Source organism: Hippocampus comes, unplaced genomic scaffold, assembly GCF_001891065.2.
Source record: "Hippocampus comes isolate QL1 unplaced genomic scaffold, H_comes_QL1_v1.1 scaffold111, whole genome shotgun sequence".
Lineage (NCBI taxonomy): Eukaryota > Metazoa > Chordata > Actinopteri > Syngnathiformes > Syngnathidae > Hippocampus > Hippocampus comes.
Window position 1 is genome coordinate 2,306,171 of NW_017805698.1, and position 20,966 is coordinate 2,327,136.

The 20,966-nt window shown below is 40.1% G+C and overlaps 2 protein-coding genes across 2 annotated transcripts; one reads left to right on the plus strand and one right to left on the minus strand.

Annotated features, from left to right (window-relative positions):
• Window positions 1-210: 210 nt before the first annotated feature.
• On the minus strand, window positions 211-9,619 carry chpfa (chondroitin polymerizing factor a). Its single transcript, XM_019882513.1, has 4 exons — window positions 9,147-9,619; window positions 4,745-5,309; window positions 2,797-2,979; window positions 211-2,670 (listed from the first exon to the last, which is right to left on the minus strand). The coding sequence occupies exons 1-4, from the start codon at window positions 9,422-9,424 to the stop codon at window positions 1,408-1,410; spliced, it is 2,289 nt and encodes a 762-aa protein (XP_019738072.1). The 5' UTR covers window positions 9,425-9,619; the 3' UTR covers window positions 211-1,407.
• Window positions 9,620-11,990: 2,371 nt separating this feature from the next.
• Window positions 11,991-19,882, plus strand: LOC109523386 (pyridoxal kinase-like). Its single transcript, XM_019882519.1, has 12 exons — window positions 11,991-12,379; window positions 13,347-13,401; window positions 15,138-15,242; window positions 16,674-16,757; window positions 16,863-16,897; window positions 17,238-17,323; window positions 17,465-17,510; window positions 17,596-17,707; window positions 18,197-18,333; window positions 18,441-18,507; window positions 18,662-18,794; window positions 18,876-19,882. Exons 1-11 carry the CDS (start codon window positions 12,290-12,292, stop codon window positions 18,781-18,783), a joined length of 939 nt encoding a protein of 312 aa, XP_019738078.1. The 5' UTR covers window positions 11,991-12,289; the 3' UTR covers window positions 18,784-18,794; window positions 18,876-19,882.
• The last annotated feature ends 1,084 nt before the right edge of the window (window positions 19,883-20,966 follow it).

The following is a 20,966-nucleotide window of genomic DNA, read 5'->3' on the forward strand; positions in this document are numbered from 1 at the left end:
GCGTAACATCAATGCGACTTTTAAAAAAAAACAACCTTCTGATGGAAAAATCAGTTTCAAGGCACAATTACAGCAATTTTGTTTGAATACACTCATATCTGTGACATTGTAGATGTTGATGCATAGTTACAGATAATCCATATCAATATTAAATGGATTATGGTCAATATCATTGATCATGCAAAGGACCACATTTGACTCAATGTACAAGTTTTTTTGTCACTAAGGGTTGAGGGAACACTGAGAGAAAACCAGAGCGGAACTCCTGAAGGTGCTCTTCTGTCACAGTGCAAACCACTTTTCAATATTTTATTTGGTTTAACTCTCTAAACCTCTCGAAATCTCTCCAAAGCAACCGCGCTCTGTCCATCACAAACAATTGCAGACTGGCCCCTAGTGCAAAATGAGAGGAATAGCACACGTAACAGCACAAAACCAAGATCCAAGATCAAGATCCTGATCAATATTGAAAACTACAGGTGCAGAGAAAGACGTGTGTGGAGCTGACAGGGCACGCGCCAACACCAGATCACAAAAAAAAAAAAAAATGGTTGGACTATCGGCACAACAACACCCTGCTTCCGTAACATAGTGGTCAAAATACTGCTAATTGCAAATGACAATGGTAGGAACGTCCTTTGGTTCCAGCTACTTGCCTACCTCACACTGAGCAACGCGCACAAACGCCACTGAACTGTCACGCAATGCGTCGGGTTGGTGAAATTAGTGTCCATGAGTGGCCGGCAGTGGGCAACTCATTTTGCCGCAAAGTTTTTATGGCAGGTGAAGGGCGTCGCAAACTCCGTGTTGTATCACTTGATATCTCACAACAAAAATCAAGTTCACGGGTACAACGTGAGATTCAGCCAGCTATTGCCAAGTCGCATAATTGAAGTTTATCCATTGGTTTAAACAAAACTGTCAACTATATTGTAGTTACAGATGTACCTGTGACTAAAAAGCAAAGGGTGGAGAGTATCTGTCACTGAAATTCAGTGAATGGTATCATTGCTTACAGCCTCCGAAACATCCACTTTCGCTTTTATTCTCGCCATTTCCTCTCCTAAGCAAGTTGGGATGTGTGCATCAGCAGGGTGTGCGGCTAGGAGTGGCTGATACGATTTGTTGGCAACTGTCAGGTTCAGCCGCATTCCGCTGCGTTGCTCAGTGTGCCTTAAAGTGTTGTAAACATTATTATTATTATTATTATTGTTTGTTTGTTTGTTTGTTTTTTTACAATACTATTGCATTCATTTTATCGAGCTGGTTCCACGGCCCGAAAACGGACAACAATGTATGTGAAGTTCAGCGTCGCCATTCTATTCAAATTTTTTAGTCCAAACATCCATTTGAAGGAACTCAGCTCTTTTGTGTCACATGCAGGCGTGGAGGGTTGGCCCTTTGCGCTCAAGTGCTATTTCCTTGCTCTTGTTCAAACAGCAGCATTGCCAGTTGGGAGGGAGAGCCGACACCTTCCAAGTTGCTCTGAACACACCTGTGGTAGATATCCTCACTGAGCCGCGGGTTGCAGTTTTGGTAGCGGTAGTTTTGGTGTAATGCCGGCTCTACTGCCCTGAATACATGCAGCCCGGAGTACTTTACGAATATGTCATAAATGTCTAGGGTCTCTAGTATATCCTCGTTCTCTTGGACATCCGCGACCATTTTGGTGCGCGTTGCCATGTAGTCCGCATTGTAAAAACAGGCTTCGTCGAATGACCAGCGGTCAAAATGTCCCGATTCCTTGAGCAGGTCGACCGTGGCCGGACGTGGTTGGCTGTGATAGGCCACGTCGGGGTTGTATTCCTGGAAATGGATGGGGAAGAACACTTGCCAGTTGTTGATGGAATTCATGCGGCAGCGGTTCACAAACTCCAAATTGATGTTGGTGTTGACGGTAGCTAGGAGGAACAGCGTGTCAACCGGATGCTTCTTGGAGATGATGTCCATGAATTTGATCTGCGATGGGGTGTCTGTCTTGACGCTTATCCAAGGGATTTTCACTGTCGGGTATTTGTGCTCGTAGAGGTTTATTTGAGTCTTAACGTTGGCAAATATATCATTCTGGTTAACTTGCTGCGCTTCCACTGGATCGTAAATGAACAGAAAGGTCAGGATGATGTTTTCACTGGTTTCAAAGGCATTGGAGGCAAAGACTTTGAGGAAATGCTCAACATAATCCCGCTCCAACGCGGTCATCGGTATAATGGCATGAACCCTCGTACCCTCTGTGACATAGGGCATGGGAATTATCTCCACCTGGCTCAGAGGTCGAACCAGATGAACACGCTTGGCAATAGAATGACTGTGACCTTTTTGGCTGACCGCCTCGAGCTGTAAATCCAAGGTGTACTCCATGCCCCTGGTCGGGTCGAAGCGCCTGTAGCCGTTAATCAGGCGCTGCTTCTTCATGTGCAAAATGGGTTGGTACTTCTTGTTCAGCTCTTCAACAGCGACGTCAATGACATCGGCCACGTCCAGGAGGTCGATGCCATGCAGATCGCATTTAGGGGAACCGTCGATGCAGGAATAAATCTCCTCTTCTGTAAAGTATTCCCATTTTATAACCTCGTGGCGAGACTTTGGTTCGAAAGGTGGGTTGATTCCTATCGGCCACTGAGCACTTCGGTTGCCCTCGAAGGCATCCGCGCTGACGTTTTTTATTTCTTCCTGCGGAACGACAGGTAGAATCATCGTACAACCGACGTGACAGCGCCAGGGCGGCTTCTTGAGCACAAGTTTCTGAATCGAGCTCGGAGAGAACAGGTGATTTGTGACACTTGAAAATCAGCTTACCTGGAGCTTAGCAATCTCATCGTAAGTCTTCTGCAGTTCAATCTCAGTGAAGTGTCTGTGCAGCCGGTACATCTCTTCAGGGTCAGACACCGGATGGACAGTCAGAGCTCTTCGAAACTGCTCACTCTGCTCTTTGTTTGGATCAAAGTTTTTGCCCAACTGATAATGGTGGTAGTGGAGACCCTGAGGCAGAAGGAAGAAAGACTAGAATTCAAAGTGGCAGAAACAGCTGTTAAATATGAATGAAATCTTGGTTTTGTTTTGTACTTCAAATCATTAAATTAGGAAACAGGACAGAGTAAGAAGTATGAATTTGGAAGTTAAAGGGGGTCACGATTACGTCAATAAAACAACAACCGAAGATGATGTCATTTAAGATGTAAACAAAGTAACCACCTAAGGAGCCTGAGTGATTAAAAAAGTGTATCCAATTTATCTGGCTATTAAAAGGGCCAAGAATCAAGACTGCCTAAGAGAGCAGGGAGGTCTCTCCTTGTCTTGCCGGTAAATAAAAATGGATGTTTTCTTCCCACATCCCGATTTTGTGCAAGCCTCTTTTGAGCGTTCCAATTGTTTTTATTTCCATCAAATTTGGTTTGTTTTGGCTCAGTGTACAATTTTTTTTGAAACAAAGGATAGGAATATTTATATTCTGTCCATTAGTCATCGTTCCCGCACAGCTATGGAAGAAAAGAATATGGGTTAGACCACGGGGAACCACGCCTGACAGTACTTCAGGTTTTCCAAATCTTCCAGGATGATTGATGAAAAAGAAAACCCCAAACTAGCTGAGGTCAGAATGGAATAGGTATGATGCCATGTCGCTTCCACATCCGTGGCACCATTTAACTCATCCGACTTCAAGTACGTCTGAACTTTTAACACCAGTGATGTTATAGTGACATAGTGTGAACTGCAGGAGATTTACGGTGTGCTCTGTTTCGCTCTCCAATACAGCGGACAGAGTTAAAAAACAAACAAAAGAGTATTAGCAACCCACTCTGTAATATACCGTAAATGCAAGCATGGTTATTATAGTTTAATTTGGCTGTCTTTCACTTTTAAGTACATACTCACAGATCAAAGTCATGACTTTTTGGAACCCTCGAGTAAACCCTGACACAGCTGTTTCCATTGACCATCTCCCATAATTTTTCCTTCAGGTCTTTGTGCTCATTTAAACTCTAAACTGTCTCTTTCTCCCACACTTAACATTTCACATTGTGAAGCATATTGGAGAAGCTCTCAGAATGATTTTGTGATTTTGCCTTCAAGGAACACCACAGGGTGTGTTAAATAAGCCGATTAGGAAGTGATTCAAATGTACTGTTTCAGTCTTCACCAAAATATGTAATTTAACGTTGGGGAATTTCACCTTGTGAAAAGGTAAGCTCGAAAACAAAAAAAGGTCTGAAAATAGCTACAACGAATGACTACAAAAGCCTCCTTTCTTTTCTAAACAAAACCGCTTCAAAGCTTTAACAGAGGTCAAGAAAAACATGGCGTGGATAGATCTATCATTGTCAAAATCTACGATTGAAAAGATGAAATCCGGTGCTAACATTCACGGGAAAGACGGATTTGACCTAAAACCAGAAAACATAAAAATAGCCTTCGGTGTTCACGAGTCAGATTTATTTCAGGCAGATGAAACCAAAGTCAACGATCCGTGTTAAGAGACGGGTAGGGAGAAGAATAGGGAGAGTTCATGATCCAAATGAGACCACATTGTGTGTCAAACATGGTGGTGGCAGTGTTACACAATCACATCATGTGAGGTGTAGGGAAAGTCACTCTTTGCTTAACTTCCTCCAAATACAAGACAAAGTGGCAAGAGCCGCAAACAAGCAGCATTTGAAAGGTCTACACTTTTAACTCTTCTTGTCCAATGTGTTGATGTTAAAAGACCAAACACTTAAAAAAAAAACAAAAACCCTCAGTTACATACCTGAAAGTCGCTGACACAGTTATTAGCCGTGTAGTCGATGATGCACCTCCCGAGCCACTCGTCAGGCCTGGCGCTGAGGATGTCGTTCCTACAATTTTCGAGGAAGGGCTGGAGCCGAAGCAGCAAGGTTCGAGACAGCAGGTACCCAAACCCTCCGTAACAGTAGCTCCCTTCCATCTCCCCGCCTATGAACTCCTCTGGACAGCCCATGTAAACTTCTTGATTCATACTCAGGTGATCCACAAGATCTTTGATCCTGTCGGCTTCTGTGTAGACGTCATCTTGGACAAAGTAAAACCAGTCATACTCGTTGATATAATGCTCGAAAATGTACTTCATCGTCTGAAACATGTTCCAGATCAGTCTCTCATCTCCGTGTGAGACGACAATCATGCCGTGGGGGGGTTTGCGGTTGTGCGTGCCAGTGAAGAAGACGACAGAGTCCAGATGATGGCTGATGGTGCGATTGACGGCCACACCCAATGTGTTAATGGTGTTTTTGGACGTCAGGACTCCAACAAACAGACGCTCGCGAATCCCCAATTCTGTACTGATATATTTGGCCCTGAAAAAGACACCAAAACAACAAGTTCAAATATCGCAGCTCAGCTGTTTTCTTTATTGGGCCGCGGGATGTTCGCAATGTGTCGCCCAAAGACACTTTGATGTCAATTTGAGTCAACAGCAGAGGGCAGTATAATGCCAAAATTGCTGCTTCCCTGAGGTTACAATACATACAATGCATCTTTCACAACAGCTGCAGCTGAACCAAAGCACATTACAGAACAGCTACATCAAATAAAATACGGTCATATCAAACAACATGAGACATGGACAATCATGCAACCGTAACCAATATTCCTGCATACGCCTTGCAGCTGAAACCTGATTAATTAATCTTCTTAATTCTTATTCCACCACCAAAATATTAATCATAATAGCGTGTTTAATCTTGTGGGGGGCACTTACTTCAGAACATAATGCAAAAGAATTTTTTTTAACTGGGCTTCAGCTTTAAACTATTACGTCTAAGGTCTTATGGTACCATCCAATCCATGATCCAAGCTGCTTTTGGTTGTCTCAAGTAAGTGACATGACTTTTCAAAAGAACAACCAAGTGCAACAGCTGCTAAAGTAGCATGTTTATTTTGAAACCTGTGATTAAAGATGATTAAGCTACACATGGTAACAGACAGTAATATTTTCAGATGAATCATTGACTTATTCATTCATAAATTCCTTGAAACATAAATTACATTCAAAGACAAATCTATTTTTACGTGATGGGACAAGCGGAAAGTCACAACAACAGTCTGATGCTATGAAAATAAAAACTCTTTTAGCAAAGGAAACTTTACTGTACCACAACTCAACAAAACTCACCTCTGTTAGACGGCATTTTCTTTTTCTTAAATTAAAACTTACGGGTTCAATATTTAAGTCGCTTGGGGAGTGAGGACTAATATTTAAACAGGGACTGAGTCCAGGAAAATGTGGACATATTTGAATATGTCAGCGCAGCATGAGTACCGCATGTACTTTAAGAGTTTCCTCACTGGAACGGGTGACTGTTGTGTAGGAACTAAACGTTAGTAGTGTAGGCGGGTGGTGGTGCAGATTTTAAAATTTTATTTGTAAGACACTGTGTTTATGGGATGATGAAGTAACTTGGATAATTTGTTTTTTGGAAAATGAAAGGCAGATATGAGAAAATAGAAACTCAATTAAATTGGCAATAAATTATCCAACCATGTTGTTGATTGGAACTGTCTTCAATCGGGTTGCGAATGAGCCGAGCCTACTGCAGCTGTCTTTGGGCGTGGGGCGGGATAGACAATGTATCCTTTGTAATTCTTTACTAGGATGGTAGATGTAAGAACGAAGAAAAGGAACAGACTTTTCTTTGGCAAAAATGCTATGGTGAAGGTGAAAGGTGAAGCGGAGCATACCTGAACGTATCTCAGTAAAGCCCATAGCGAATGTTTGCTCACGGCCGAATGTTTATTTTTTTCGTCATGGTTCCTTCAAAGGTCGTGAAGACCTTCGCCAGATGCGCCACAGCTTTAACAGTTGCAAACATGTTTTCTTGTCGCCAGGAAACTTTTAATACTGTATGTTCAGAATTTCACTGCAACAAAAACTCTTTGCGACCGTTAAAACTGTTGGCAAACGTTTTTGCGTCCTTGAACGAACCCTGACGAAAAAAGGACATTCACAGCAGGCACGCACATTGTCAAACCAAACAATACATTGATTTGCGGTTAAGTTCTGTGAGTTATGTTTTCATTTTTCTTCCAGCGCTTTTCATGTTTTGTTTTTCTTTGAACACATTGTTTTGTGTGCAATAGATACATGATTCATTTTGTGTATTATTATATAAGTATATTGAATAAGAAACAAAAAAAAGACATTCTGTTTTTCCAATTACAAAAGGTTCTGTGAATTCTCATATTAAACTTATGTGATTCAGCCCCTCCAAAAAAAGGTTAAGAACCACTGATTTACTGCCTCCAATGAACTCAATATGCACACAGAGAACATGTCACCACCACAAAAAGGGACCCAAGCCAAGATTCAAACCCAGGACGTCTCAACAATGAGGCAGAAGTGCAAACCGCAATTTCACTGTACTATCGGACAAACAACAATTGTTCTGACAACCAAAATCGACTGTACAGTATTTGATTTGGGGTGGGTGAAGTATGTGGCCAATAATGGCCCATCGTGTGGTTTAGTCCGACCCACAGCATTTACATGATTAAAAGGCCTGCAATATTTGTTGCATTGATTGAGCATTTTATTTATTTATTTTTTTCTAAAATGTGTTAAAACATATATTAATCATGTATTTCATAAAATTATGAATCAATTGATATGACATAAATAAATGCTACTAGTAAAATGAACAATTTTACGTATACAGTCAAACCTCGGTTTTCGTCCATAATCCGTTCCAGAAGGCTGTTCGAAAACCGAAATTGTTCGAAAACCGAAATCACGCTCTTTTTAAAATAAAAATGTTTACTGAACACGTCTGCTCACAATGGAAAGCAACACGAGGAAGCGTCACTTCCTCGTCTACCCGAGGAAGCGTCACTTCCTCGTGTAAGGAAGGCGAGAGGAGTCAAATGGTGCATTCAAGTGCGTTCAGTTTGTTCGAGAACCGAAATTTGTTCGTCATCCGAGGCATAAAAAACTCAAAATTTTTGGTCAAAACCGAATTGGTCGAGAACCGAGACGTTCGAAAACCGAAGTTTGACTGTACATTTAAGAGTTGTAAAAATAATTATATTAAAGACTTGGTTGGTTAATTATAAATAATATAATTTTAAAACGCCCTGCAATTAGTTGGCAATCAGGAGAGGTTGGATAGATGGATGTTCTTCTATCTATGCCAGTGATTTATAATGACAGACAGAACAAGTCTTCTATAAGATGGCAGAAAGTATTATATATAATTGACATGCATCCACTTTTTGTGACATTTTTGTTTGACAGTGTGCCATGACATTTTTCAAACTTAAGTATGTGCCTCAGCTCAATAAAGGTTGTGAATCACTAAACTTGACTTTCCATGAATGTTATCGGCTGAATCGGATCGGCAGATATTTGCATTTTATGCAGTGATCGTTTGTACTGTCATAGGATGGTGATCAATCAACGTCAGTGATCGGACATTACAGCAAACACACTCGTTGACTCAGGTGACGCTCTGTGCTGCCATTGTTAATAATCCAAGGTTTTTTTTTCGACATTTTTTGACAATATTGTGGGGGGGGGGGTTATCTGTCACCCCTCTATTTTCCCAATTAATGAATGTTAATCAGCATTTCGGGGAGGATGTTTAAGGTTTAATTGTTATTATGCCCCCCCCCAACCCCCCATGCATTTCAATGGCTGTTCATTATAAGCGAAATTTAGCTATTGGTGGTCCGGGACGGTTCCGATCGCCTGCAAAAAGCCAACTGTACTGTTAAAAAGAAAAAAAAATGTTGGTTAAAAAGATTGAATAGATTGGTCCATTTTCTAATTGGATTGGTGATCGGTTATTGATTTTCTTCAACTAGCTGATCGGTGATGGGCTCCAAAATCCTGATCGTGTAAAGTTTACTAATGTAAAGATAAAGTATACAGTAAAATATAAGTGTATACAGTTTAAAGTGCAGGAAAACAATGAAAACAGAAGATGTGTTCAAAATACAGATATAAACATAAAGAGACAAATAAAGTTTGTCCAGCCATATTAATCTTACGTACGGTTATCTCCCTAAAGTGGCCGTGAGTGTATTTATACCTTAGTGAATAGTGTAGTAGTAGGTGTTTATAACTTAGTTCATGGTGTAGTAGTAGAACAGACTTGTGTGCTGCTGTACAACATAAATATTGCAATCCCAATACGCACCTGAAAACTTTCTTAGCGGTACTCGGCTCAACTTGTTTATAGGGCAATATTCGTGGCTCGAAATCCGCTTCAAATTCTGCGTCGTGGACGACTGAAATGGAATTGGGTTTTCGGGCTCCTTTGGGCTGTTCATCACGGCCCACAGGAGCACCCTGGTCCGCATAACACGCTTCCTCTGTCCAGTTTACACTGAGTAAACTCAAGGTGAATCCTAAAGAAATGCCGATTATCACCGGGCCCATCGACCGCAGGGCAGAAACAAGGGCTGGGAATCTCATGTCGGCGCGTCGGCTGCTCTACCGGAGCGTCCCGGTGAGTTGTTAAGGAACCTCCAGGTTGGTGTACGTTGTAGAGACGCTACAGGTCAACTGCATCAATTCTGAGGCGTTTCTTCATCCAACTTCTTGGAAAGAAACTTCTTCCGTTTGAAAAATTGCGTGAGTCTCTTACGTGTCAGGACCGCTGCTTACATAGCTCCGCCCCTTCTGACGTGGGTGACAAACCCGGAGGCAGCCAGGCAAGGCGGGTCTAGTTCCTGTTAGTGGACGTGCGCGCAAAACTACGCGGAGGAATATTTATTTAGGTCACCCACATTGTGCCATGTGATGACCACATACAATCCCGTCATGAATGGTCACCACGGTTGGCATGGTTCGTTATAATCTACACTTTTTGATCAAGAGCCAAATTTTTAAAAGGGACACGAGGTCAGGTCATTCGTAGGTCAAAGGGGATGTGCAGGAGAAAGAGGCAATCTTTTTTTTAAATTGTATGATCGTTATTATATTAAAGAAATATTTTACCCAATTAACAATAAATCAATTTACCAAATCTGACTAGCTGGACTGTGGCACAGTGGTCGACTGGTTCGCACGTCTGTCTGACAGCGCAGGGGTTGTGGGTTCAATTCCTGCCCTGGCCTTCCGATGTTGAATTTGCATGTTCTCCCCATCCCTGCGTGGGTTTTCTCAGGGTACCGCAGTTTTTCCTCCAACATTCAAAACAAACATGCAAGGGATACGGTGTCATCGCTGTTTCCCTTGGAGTAGTGTTATGACTGTCAAACCTTGTAACGAAGTCAAGAATAATGGTTTATTCATCTATTGTTTAAGTGACCATAATGCGGGGTTTGGTAACAAAAAATGCTTACGATGTCTGTTATTTATTACATAGAAGAATTTGAAATTTTGCAAGATTTTAGCAAGTTGTTTCATTTGCTTTCGCAGACCATATGAAATGATTTGGCGGACCAGATCTGGCCCCCATACCTTGAATTTGACATCCGTGCTCCAAATTGTCCAGATAGATGTGATGGTGAGTGTGAATGTTTGTTTGCCTTTGTGTGTGCCCTGCGATTGGCTGGCAACTACTTCAAGGTGTACCCTGCCTACTGCCCGAAGTCAGATGGGTTCGGCTCCAACACACCTCATGAGGATTAAGATAATGGATGGATGATGATCTCCCATTAAATCCAAATAGTTCCCCAAAACAATAATGTATTATAGAAATGGCGATTTCTTGTTATATATATATATATATATATTTTTTTAATTGTTGCAGAAGTAAACATGTGACAATTTATATTGAAGCGTTTACTGCCTTGCTAAGTCATTGTTGATAATTATTAAGAGAAATCATTTGGGTTTCACATCAAAAAATGAATATTAGACAATAGATCAATATTTAAACTTTTATTTCTAGTCACTTATTCATATTAAGATGGTAAATTGTACCCTTAATGGATTTAAAACTGGAAATTGATTTGACCAGTCTAAAACCTTTATCTCTTGCCCCTGATGTAGGATCCGCCAATTAGAGAGCAAGTGACGAGAGATGAACAATTTCGCATAAATTCATCTTTATTTCTAGAACACTTAAAAACCACAGCAGTAACAAAGAGTTGTACACAAAATAAGAGAATAATCATAAAATAATAAATGAAATATATTTTTCTTATTATTAGATACACATGCATTGGCCTTTTAGAGGCCCATTTTTTCTGATCAGGATTTTATGAATAAATTATAAGATGGCAGTTTTTGTTTGAATAATTTTTCATGTGGCGATAACTAAGGCCGATGTCGACAAAAGCTTAACGTAGAAAAAAAATAAACATGAAACAAACATAGGAATGAGATGGAGTACAGTGGAAGACTATGAAGACCAAACAGAACAGACTCAAAAACGTCAATAACTTCTCCTGGAAGCCTTGCATGCTGGCTCAAATTTGGGTATAATTCACTTAAGTTTGAAATTCTTCATTCCTCTTTTGGAATGGTTAAACATCACATGAAAGCACTTCAAAATGCTGAATGGTTCTTCTTACTTTTATAACAGTTGCTGTAATATATTTTATAATTCGTGTATGTATGAGATAAAGGTTTTAGACTGGTCAAGTCAATTTCCAGTTTTAAATCCATTAAGGATATGTATGTATGTATTCTAATTGGAGATTTACGTGCGTCTCTTTGAACATTGAATAAAACAATTCCAGTCAATCACGTGAAAAAGTCTTGAGCCGCCATCTGGTGGTCACACGCATAAAAGACACGGGTTTTGTCAGATTGTGGAAACACGCTTAAAGGCCAGTTAAAGTGAGAGACGGGAAACTAAAGGTTGTTTTGACCTGTGTGTAAAATGACATAAAATGACATTTCAAGATACTGGTACTGTACATGTAAGAATGATGACGTTTTAAACCTTTCGTTGGTTGCCCTTTCGATTAGTATACAGTAATCAGTAATCTAACTTGTAATCACAGTAGTAATGACCTCATGGTTTAGTTTGTCTTGTTGGAATTGCCGTACCACATGGGCTGCAATAAGAGTCTGGGCTGCCATATCCGGGTACTTTGGTGTGTGCGGAAGTAGAATTGCAATTCGATACAGTACTGTAATTCGCTCCTCGGTCCGCCTAGAGATGACGTCTAACGAACCCAAGAGAAAGCAAGTTGGGAGATAGCCTATGAGTTGAATAAGCAAAGGTCGGTGGGGGTGGTTATGTTCGTTGCCCTTCCCAGCTGACGACTGGACGGGCTCCATGCTAACTTTCAGCGCGCCCAGAGCTGTGCGGAGTTTTAATGTTGCTCTTGCACTTGTTTTATTTTCTGATTGCGTTTCGAGTTTTTAATCCCAATTTTGCTCATGGCGGCGATGGAATGTCGCGTGTTGTCCATTCAGAGTCATGTTGTCCGAGGATATGTTGGAAATAAGTCTGCAACATTCCCTCTGCAGGTATACAATATACGACACTAACAATTCCTAGATAGTATACCTATATTGCATTATCGTTATGTAATATGTGCCATGTCGTGTTCCTGTCTTACCTTGCTAAAAGATAAAATATATTAACATTACCAATGAATGAAAACTAGAAACCGTTCGCTTGTAGAGACGAGATGTGTTTGATGTGACTAAACGCCGTGAGTAGTTGTAACACTTGCTCTGCGTGTGGACAGTTACAATTTTGTTCACTCCAAATAGTCGATTAGAACGTATTCGTAAAGATTTTATTCGATCTCAATCCTCTTTAAAATGTTTTATACATGTAGATATACCAAGTCAACATGCTGTATTTCAAACCCACTTCCAATGAAGTTGGGATGTTGTGTTAAACATAAATAAAAACAGAATACAATGATTTTCAAATCACTTTAAACCTATATGCAATTACATATTCTGCAAAGACAAGCTTTTTAATGTTCAAACTGATAAACGCTATTCTTTTTAGCAAATAATTTTACAAATTTATGGCGGCGACATGTTCCAAAAAAGCTGTGACAGGATCATGCTTACCACTATATTACATCACTTTAACAACATTCGATAAACATTTAGGAACTGAGGACACTAATTGTTGAAGCTTTGCTTGATGTACAGCTTCAGCTGTTCAACAGTCCAGGGTCTCCGTTGTCCTTTTTCACGCTCCATGATGCAACACACATTTTCAATGCCAACAGGTCAGGACTGTAGGCAGGCCAGTCTAGTATCCGCACTCTTTTACTACGAAGCCACACAACGCCAGTTTAGTGGGTTCGTACTAGGGTATAATGGCCCCATGTAATTTAATCCTATCCAATATGAGGGCTAGTCTGCACAATAAATTTTGTTGTTGCTTTATATAGTTTAGTATTAGGACAAAAAAAGGTCAATTAACTCCAATTCTTTTTCTCTCTCTTTCTTTTTGTTAAACTTTTCTCAGGTTCTGGGCTTTGAAGTGGACTCCATCAATTCTGTGCAGTTCTCCAATCACACAGGTTGGCTCATGCTTTTACAGAGGCCTCGCTTGAGTGAATTCGGGGTGGAATTATTTTCTTTTTAGTATTTTGCAATCCTTTTGTTTGTGGTTTAGGTTTCAAAACATGTTCGGAATGACCGTGTTAAGTTTGCTTTCAGCACCTTTTCTCCCTCAAGTGTCCAAAAAAATGGTTGACCGATGTAACATTTTAACCTGGTGACTTTGGTGTATAGATAAAAGTCTTATGTAGTGTATACATAGTTACTGGCTTTTGTACTTTGCCTCCCTTGAAAAAGAAAATAAATAAATAAATGATAGTGTTGACCACTGGTCAATTTGAGTAGATGTTCAACACAGATGATTACTGTCTCGCAACCATTATAAGATGCAGTGCTCCAATATGGTAAATGAGGCTTTTAGTACTTGGTTATGTGAGGTTTTCCACTTAAGAGTATAATATACTTGAACACATGATGCACTACTCTACGAGCCGTTAATAATCCACGGCTAAGAAGGACTTCTTCCAGTTTTTATGGTCCACTGGCTTGTAACAAGGACAACAGTGTCATTTATATGGAGTCCCTGGATTCTTTTGCACAGAAGGTCCAAACTTCTTTTCGAAGGAAGGAAACACTAGCAGATACATTCGATTCGTGTTTAACAACTATAAGGGCAGCCTGGGGGGAATAAAAAGCTCTACTTCTTTTTTAAATAAAAATAATTTATTTGTTTTCTTTTGCGAGGATGGTTTCATTTCAACTTACACAACAGTGATACTATAAATACCACTAAGATGCAGTGGGGAGGAGGGCGGCATGGTGGGGCCAGTGGTTCGTCACAGCTGCTTTACAGTTCTAAGATTTGGGGTTCGAATCTTGGCACTGGTCTTCCTGAGTGCAGTTTGTCTGTTCTTGCAGCGCTTGCTTGAGATTTCTCCAGGTATTCCGGCTTCTTCCTGCAATTCAAAAACACGCATGTTAGGTTCACTGAAGACTAAATTGTCATTAGGTGTGAATGTGAGCTTGTCTTCATGTGTCCTATGATTAGGATGTAGTCTGCCCTTCATCAACATTCAGCTTGGATAACCTTGAATTCACCTGCAGCTCTAATGAGAATAAATCAGGGTCCCAAGGTTGCTCATGAGATAATTATAATTAGAACTGGCTTTTATACACCAAAGCATAGAAAGAATTTGAATTCACACATGATTGGTGATGTTTGCACAGCAGCCTCTTAGATTAATATATCTGATATCTATATATTCCTTTTTTCCAGCCAAAACTGGTTCATGTGGGCGAAATCACACTCTTGTAATTTGACCTGTACAAGAAAATGTCCTCGTTTATAACCTCCCAGTGCAGGTCTGAGAGTGTTTTCCCCTGTAAAAGCTTATCTCACTGCAGGAGATGCTCGCTGCTGTGCTGGCCAGCTCTGGGTCAGTGAAGGGCCCATGTTTTTGTGAGTCTTTTCATTTGCAGTCCGAACAGCTGTGGGAGTTTATTGTGGGTTCATGGTGAAGGGGCACAAAAAAGGGGAAAACTGGCAGCCGTATACAGACATCGTCTCCCCTCAGCGTTGAGGCCCTGTTTAAGAGGGTGATTGCATCACAGTGAGTCAGTGATCAGACAGAAAAGGGAAGAAACACACCCTGTTTATGCAAATATCTCCCCTCCAATATTACCACAGTTTATTTATTTATTTTTCTATGGCGTTCTTGAAAAACACCAATAATCAAAGTTTTGTCTCGTGTTCTAGGCTATGCCCACTGGAAGGGTCAAGTACTGAAAGCTGATGAGCTCAATGTGCTCTATGAGGGGATCAAGCTCAATAAGGTGAACCACTATGACTACATCCTCACAGGTGAGTCTAAGGGAGATGTGGACACAGTATGGCCCGGGGGTCAATCTCTGACCAGCACTCACGGCGACCATAAAGTCAAACAAAAACATAAAATACATTATGCTTTTATTTTGACAGTTGTGCTTTTATTGTACGTGTGGACTCGAGTAAAAGTGAGGTAGCTAGCTACCATTTATGTCTGCTGCGTTGCCACTTTTGTGAAGTCTTTGCAATATTAATGGGTTTTTTTTCAATCCCTCTAGCAACAATTTTTACAAAAAAATAAACAAGCAAAAAATGACAAGAGTGGTCCTAATGTTTGCAACATTTTTATATCCTGCACAGTGTTGGAAAAAAGGCCAAAAACATTTGTCCGAAGAATACTGTACGTAAATCTACAAGTTCATATACAGTACGTATTGGGTGCAGGGCTGTAGTCAAGTCCACCTTTATCGAGTTCAAGTCAAGCTTGCGTCACAAAGGTCCAAGTCCAAGTGAGGTCAGAGTCCACAAGTTCCAAGTCCACATGAGATCAAGAGTAAACTTTAAGACAGAAAAAAACAAATTTCACGACCAAACGGTATGAGAAATTTTATTCTGCTCAGCACTCTTCTTAGATGGCATGGAACCCTTTACTTTATGAACCTGTGCACGAGGGTAAACAACCAAAACAATTACCTCCTATTGTGGTGCCTCTGCAAGTGTCGAACAAAGTTCATGTTTGTTTGTTTGTTTGTTTTTTTTAAGACGTGGCCAGTTCTCGATGGTTGGTAGTAACAAACTTTCTAACCTCGATGTTGGCTGACATGACTGAAAGAAAAAGACAACGTGCTTTGGCGCTCGCGGTCAGGTTAACCAATCAGGTGGCTATTTTGATCATCTGAAAAAAAATATTTCAGGTTTCGTTTCAAGGACGTTAATAATCAGGAATGAAAATATCGCTGGACTCAGTTGAGTGGCGAAGAAGCTTTTACAAGTCACATGCCAAGGAGTCAAAGAAACCCCCCCCCAAAAAAAAAATGTGTCGAGTCCGGACTCTGGTACTACAGCTCTGTTTGAGTACAGTAAAAGTCATCACTACATCATCATGATATGTCACTGTCAATAATACGCTAACATTCTTCCCAGATGAGTTGCTGCACAAAATTAAAATAATTTTTAAAGTGTGAAAATATTTCCACACAGAGCACTTTATTAAAACGTGACGATATAATTTTTATTTGTACTCTGTATTCAAAATATTAGAGACAAAGTTGAGGTTAGTGCTCTCAGCAAGCGCTCCAGTTTCTCATGTGGCCCCTTGCGTTTGCCCCTGTTCTAAAGGAATGTTTATATTGTTCGCACAGTTATTGTGCGGCTAAAGCTCTGAAATATAGCTTTTACAAGACCGAGTCTCGTTTGCATTTGCATACCTCTTAAATCACGTGTTTTGTTTCCATTTTCCTTACCTAGGGTACAGCAGGGACACGTCCTTCCTGATGACTGTTGTTGAGATTGTTAAAGAGCTCAAAAAGGCCAATCCCAGTTTAGTATATGGTGAGTGCAATACTGGTTGATTCAATGCAAAATTGAACAGACAAATCTTCCAAGTAGTTAACTCCTCCCTTTTTTTTTTTTTTTTGGCTTGTTTTTTTGTGACAGTTTGTGACCCTGTAATGGGAGACCATGGTGCAATGGTGAGCATTTTAATGTACTGTATTAATACGCCGTTATGGTTTTGCTTTATTCTTGCCTACTCCATAATCCGAAAAAGGATAAAAATGGTATCTTGCAAATATTAAGCAAGTTTGACGATGTCTATGCAGACAGAGTGACCTGACCCCCACCCCCATCCCATTTTTGGTGCGAGCAGCTAATTGAGCCTTATGAGTTTTCCCCTTGTCATAAACATAGATTTTGTGAAGATCTTTTTGTTGTCGTTTTTCCATACGTTCAATATGTGTTTAGACTCAGCAGAAGTGAGACGATATCCAAAAAAAAAGTCATAACAAACCTTTAAATTGGTGCCTTTTCCAGTATGTCCCAGAGGAACTTCTGCCAGTCTACCGGGACAAAGTAGTGCCTTTGGCCGACATTCTTACCCCCAACCAGTTTGAAGCAGAGTGAGTGGCCTTTTAATGAATACAAAGGTGGAGAAAGAAAGCGACTGATGTGACATGGTCAGAGATACAGTCTAGGAGAAATGCACGAGTAAATGTTTGTAAAAGAGACAGACGATAAATTCATCTGCGTTTCTTAAACAGGCTTTTAACTGGGAAGAAAATCCACACCATAGAAGATGCTCTTAATGTGGGTACCTTTTGTCATTCAATTTAGAATTTTATAAAAAGCAGTCCAAGATTGTGTGCATAATTGTGTCCCGTGTACTCCTCAGGCAATGGAGTTGCTTCACAAGATGGGTCCAAAAACAGTGGTACTCACTAGTACTGAGTTGCCTTCGAATCAAGGAGGCCAGTACCTTGTGGCCATCGGAAGCCAAAAAATTGGTAAAGTAGCATCGCCACTTACTCTGTGTACATTCAACCCTTTTTAACCTTTTGAGGTAAGTTATAAACAAACTTTGAATAGAATAATATTCAAAATGCACAATTTCTTAACGAGAAGAGCTCTTAGTGAAGCACTCTTTGTCCATCTGTTTGTTAGCAGGTGACTAGTTGGTTCATGGTAGATAAAACGTTATAAATCAAATGAGAACAGTGTTTATTTCACTTTTGATTGTGGACAGGCTGTTCTAATGATGCAATGGTGACCCTGTGTGCTACGATGAATGGGGGCCAGGACTCATTAAACTATTTATATCTGTCATGTACCTTTCCATTCTTGGGCAAAGACAAAATTCAATTGGAACTCAAAAAACATCCTGGATCTGCAAAGTTTTGTGTAGTTTTTGCAAATGGCTTTCACCCCAACAAACAAACTGCAATTGCAAACAGTACCCGTCACGCTCAAATATTGCTGTCCATTCTGCCATGTAGAAAAGCCAGATGGTACGATGAGCATTCAGAAGATCTGCATGGACATCCCCAAAGTTGACGCTGTTTTTGTGGGGACGGGGGACCTGTTTGCTGCCTTGTTGCTTGCATGGACACATCATCATCCGAAAGACCTGAAGGTTCAGACACCCCTCTGCAATGCTCTCTCAGTCCTTTAATAGCTGACGCAATGTGATAATGACCACTCGGTGTAATCATTCTGACTCTTTTTCTTTTTTACCCCCAGGCTGCCTGTGAAAAGACTGTTTCGGTTATGCACCATGTAATTAAACGGACCATTAATTATGCTAATGGTATGTCATTTTTTCTTAGACTTCTGACTATTTCATACAATTTGTTCCTAGCCTTGTTTGTACAGATTTGAAACGAGCATCACAATTATCAAAGGAAAATAATTACTGCAATATTCTTGTAGTTAATGTTATGAACTGCTCTGCAATGTTTCAGAAAAAGCCGGTCCAGGGCAAAGGCCCAGCCCTGCACTGTTGGAGCTGAGAATGGTTCAGAGCAAAGGCGATATTGAGAATCCTGCCATCGTTGTGGAAGCGAAAATTTTACAAACGTCCTAATATCAAAGATGGTAACATTCATGAATAAATATAAAGATCGGGATGGGATATGTAACATTTTCCCAAGCATGTCATGTGTTTCTTCCTTTCAGAATCCCTGAAGATGTTCAGCTGTGAAGACTCATTACTCGCACTCTGTATGGAGACACTCCAGAATCACTGCCATACATCGCTGTACTATGGCTTTTGTAAATATCATCTTCCTTTGCATAGTTTTAAAACAGATATTAGCCTATAGGGCTTATTTTTAGAGCCAGTTTATTTGACTACTAAATGTACTTTAATAATCCTGTTAGATATATTGTAATTTATAAACAGGTGCATGCTTGTACATGCCGCTGCAGTCAGAGCTGAATTCATCGCTATCCGTGTGTTGTTCTCTTTGTAATTATTAACGCGAAAAACTTGACACAATAGGTTCGGATAAATCTGTAATTATTAACTCTAAAAACTTGACAAAATAGGTTGGGATAAATCATTGAGGTGTCACTTGCTGAAATATGCAGTAATGATGTCACCACGTCATTTAAAATAACGGTGTATGGAATAAATGTGACAGCTCATGCGTTGAGGTTTGAGGCACTATGATATGTGTACTGCAACGCTGTACTAAACTATTCAAACCCGGTGAAGATTGTTCATGATCCATATACTTTTATTGGTACGATTTATTTGCCAGTGTTTTTGTTGTTTTAGAATTGTAGCCCCACTGACAATTATGATTAGTTGGTGTTTTAAGCACCACACCTCTTAAATCCACGCCTTTAATTTTCATGATGTTCCTCCAAATAAGTACACATTAGATTCCTGTCTTAAACCATCTCAAATTGAGGTACTTGCACAGATCATTTTTAAAAGACAATATTTACTGTTCTGTTGATCGGCATTCTTTTGTTATTGCCATATCTCAGCACTAATCAATAGCCTTCAAGCAGATAGGAAGTGAAGCTGGTTTTGAATGTTTTTTTTGTGTGTGTGTGTGTGTGTACAACTGAATTAGTTGCTCTTCACAAATATAAATTGAAGGCCAAAACATTGAGCTGCTTCTATAACATAACAAATGGAATGATTGATGTAATAAAAACAATGTAATAACTTTCCCATGTGTGATATATTTTCTGTTTATACTTTGGTACTGAGCCTTTGAGTCTCCTACAACTGCTATACCTTAAGTGCCCAAATGGAAATGTTCCAAATAAATGCCGGCTATTTTAATCAAAAACACAGGGCCAAATGAATTCTTGGAAAGAAGTGTTTTTATTGTTTTGATTTACTTGTTTTGCTGGGAGCGTGTTGTTGGTATTTAAAATCTCACCTTCCAGTTTAAAATAATACGGTCAAAATGTGCCTTTAACTTGATCATAATTAGGATTACATACTGAATATGAAAAAAAAAAAACAGGCAACTAAATATTCCCCTCATCAGATAAAGTGCTTAATGCTGTGTGATTAGGGGCAGGTATGTTTGTGCAGCACTAATCCACAGTATGAAGAGCTGGCATTAACCTAAATAACTCCTCAAGACAATACAGTGTATCTATCCTCAAGTTAATTTCTGTGCAGGCAGTGTTGATTTACTGAGTTTTACATTCATTTGACTATTTTAAAGATGGATACGATCTCAGGAGGGGCCTATTTCACAGCAGTTGATACCCCAACTACTGTCGCGCTGCACATTCGATTATATTGAGATCGTCAGAAGGACCCAATTTCACTTGGGTTTTTTTTTTTTTATGATAAATTATACAACAGCTCGTCCAATTCCAATGATTTATTTACATGATCAGTCTAAACAAATATTAGTTATTGATAAAGATAAATATGTAAAGGTGTGGCACAGTAACCCACTGCTAAGCACATCCACCACTAAAGTTTGATGGTTGGAATCCAGGTTTGGCCTTCCATGTGTGGAGTTTGTATGAGTTTCCGACCTCCTCACACATTCCAAAAAACATACTTACTAGGTTAATTGAAGTCTCAAATTTTGACTGTAAACTTCAGAGTCTAAAGCAGGGCTCACCAAAGTGAAATGTGAAATATAAGGTGTGCATTGGTTTAATAACGGACTGGGCAACAGTCGTTTAAAGACGCAGATGTGCTAAAACACCAGCAGAGGGCTGAAGAGGTCTAAAATAGCTAACGCCGGAGAGAATGAATGCACTTAGACGACAGAATATGCACTG

Excerpts from the sequence above, each read along its gene's own strand:
- chpfa (XM_019882513.1), bottom strand. The coding sequence starts at position 9,424 with ATGAGATTCCCAGCCCTTGTTTCTGCCCTGCGGTCGATGGGCCCGGTG. Across the intron at positions 5,310-9,146 it reads ACCGCTAAGAAAGTTTTCAG|GGCCAAATATATCAGTACAG; the intron begins GTGCGTATTGGG and ends TGTCTTTTTCAG. Across the intron at positions 2,671-2,796 it reads ATGAGATTGCTAAGCTCCAG|GAAGAAATAAAAAACGTCAG; the intron begins GTAAGCTGATTT and ends GTCGTTCCGCAG.
- LOC109523386 (XM_019882519.1), top strand. The coding sequence starts at position 12,290 with ATGGCGGCGATGGAATGTCGCGTGTTGTCCATTCAGAGTCATGTTGTC. Across the intron at positions 15,243-16,673 it reads CTATGACTACATCCTCACAG|GGTACAGCAGGGACACGTCC; the intron begins GTGAGTCTAAGG and ends TTCCTTACCTAG. Across the intron at positions 18,508-18,661 it reads GACCATTAATTATGCTAATG|AAAAAGCCGGTCCAGGGCAA; the intron begins GTATGTCATTTT and ends GCAATGTTTCAG.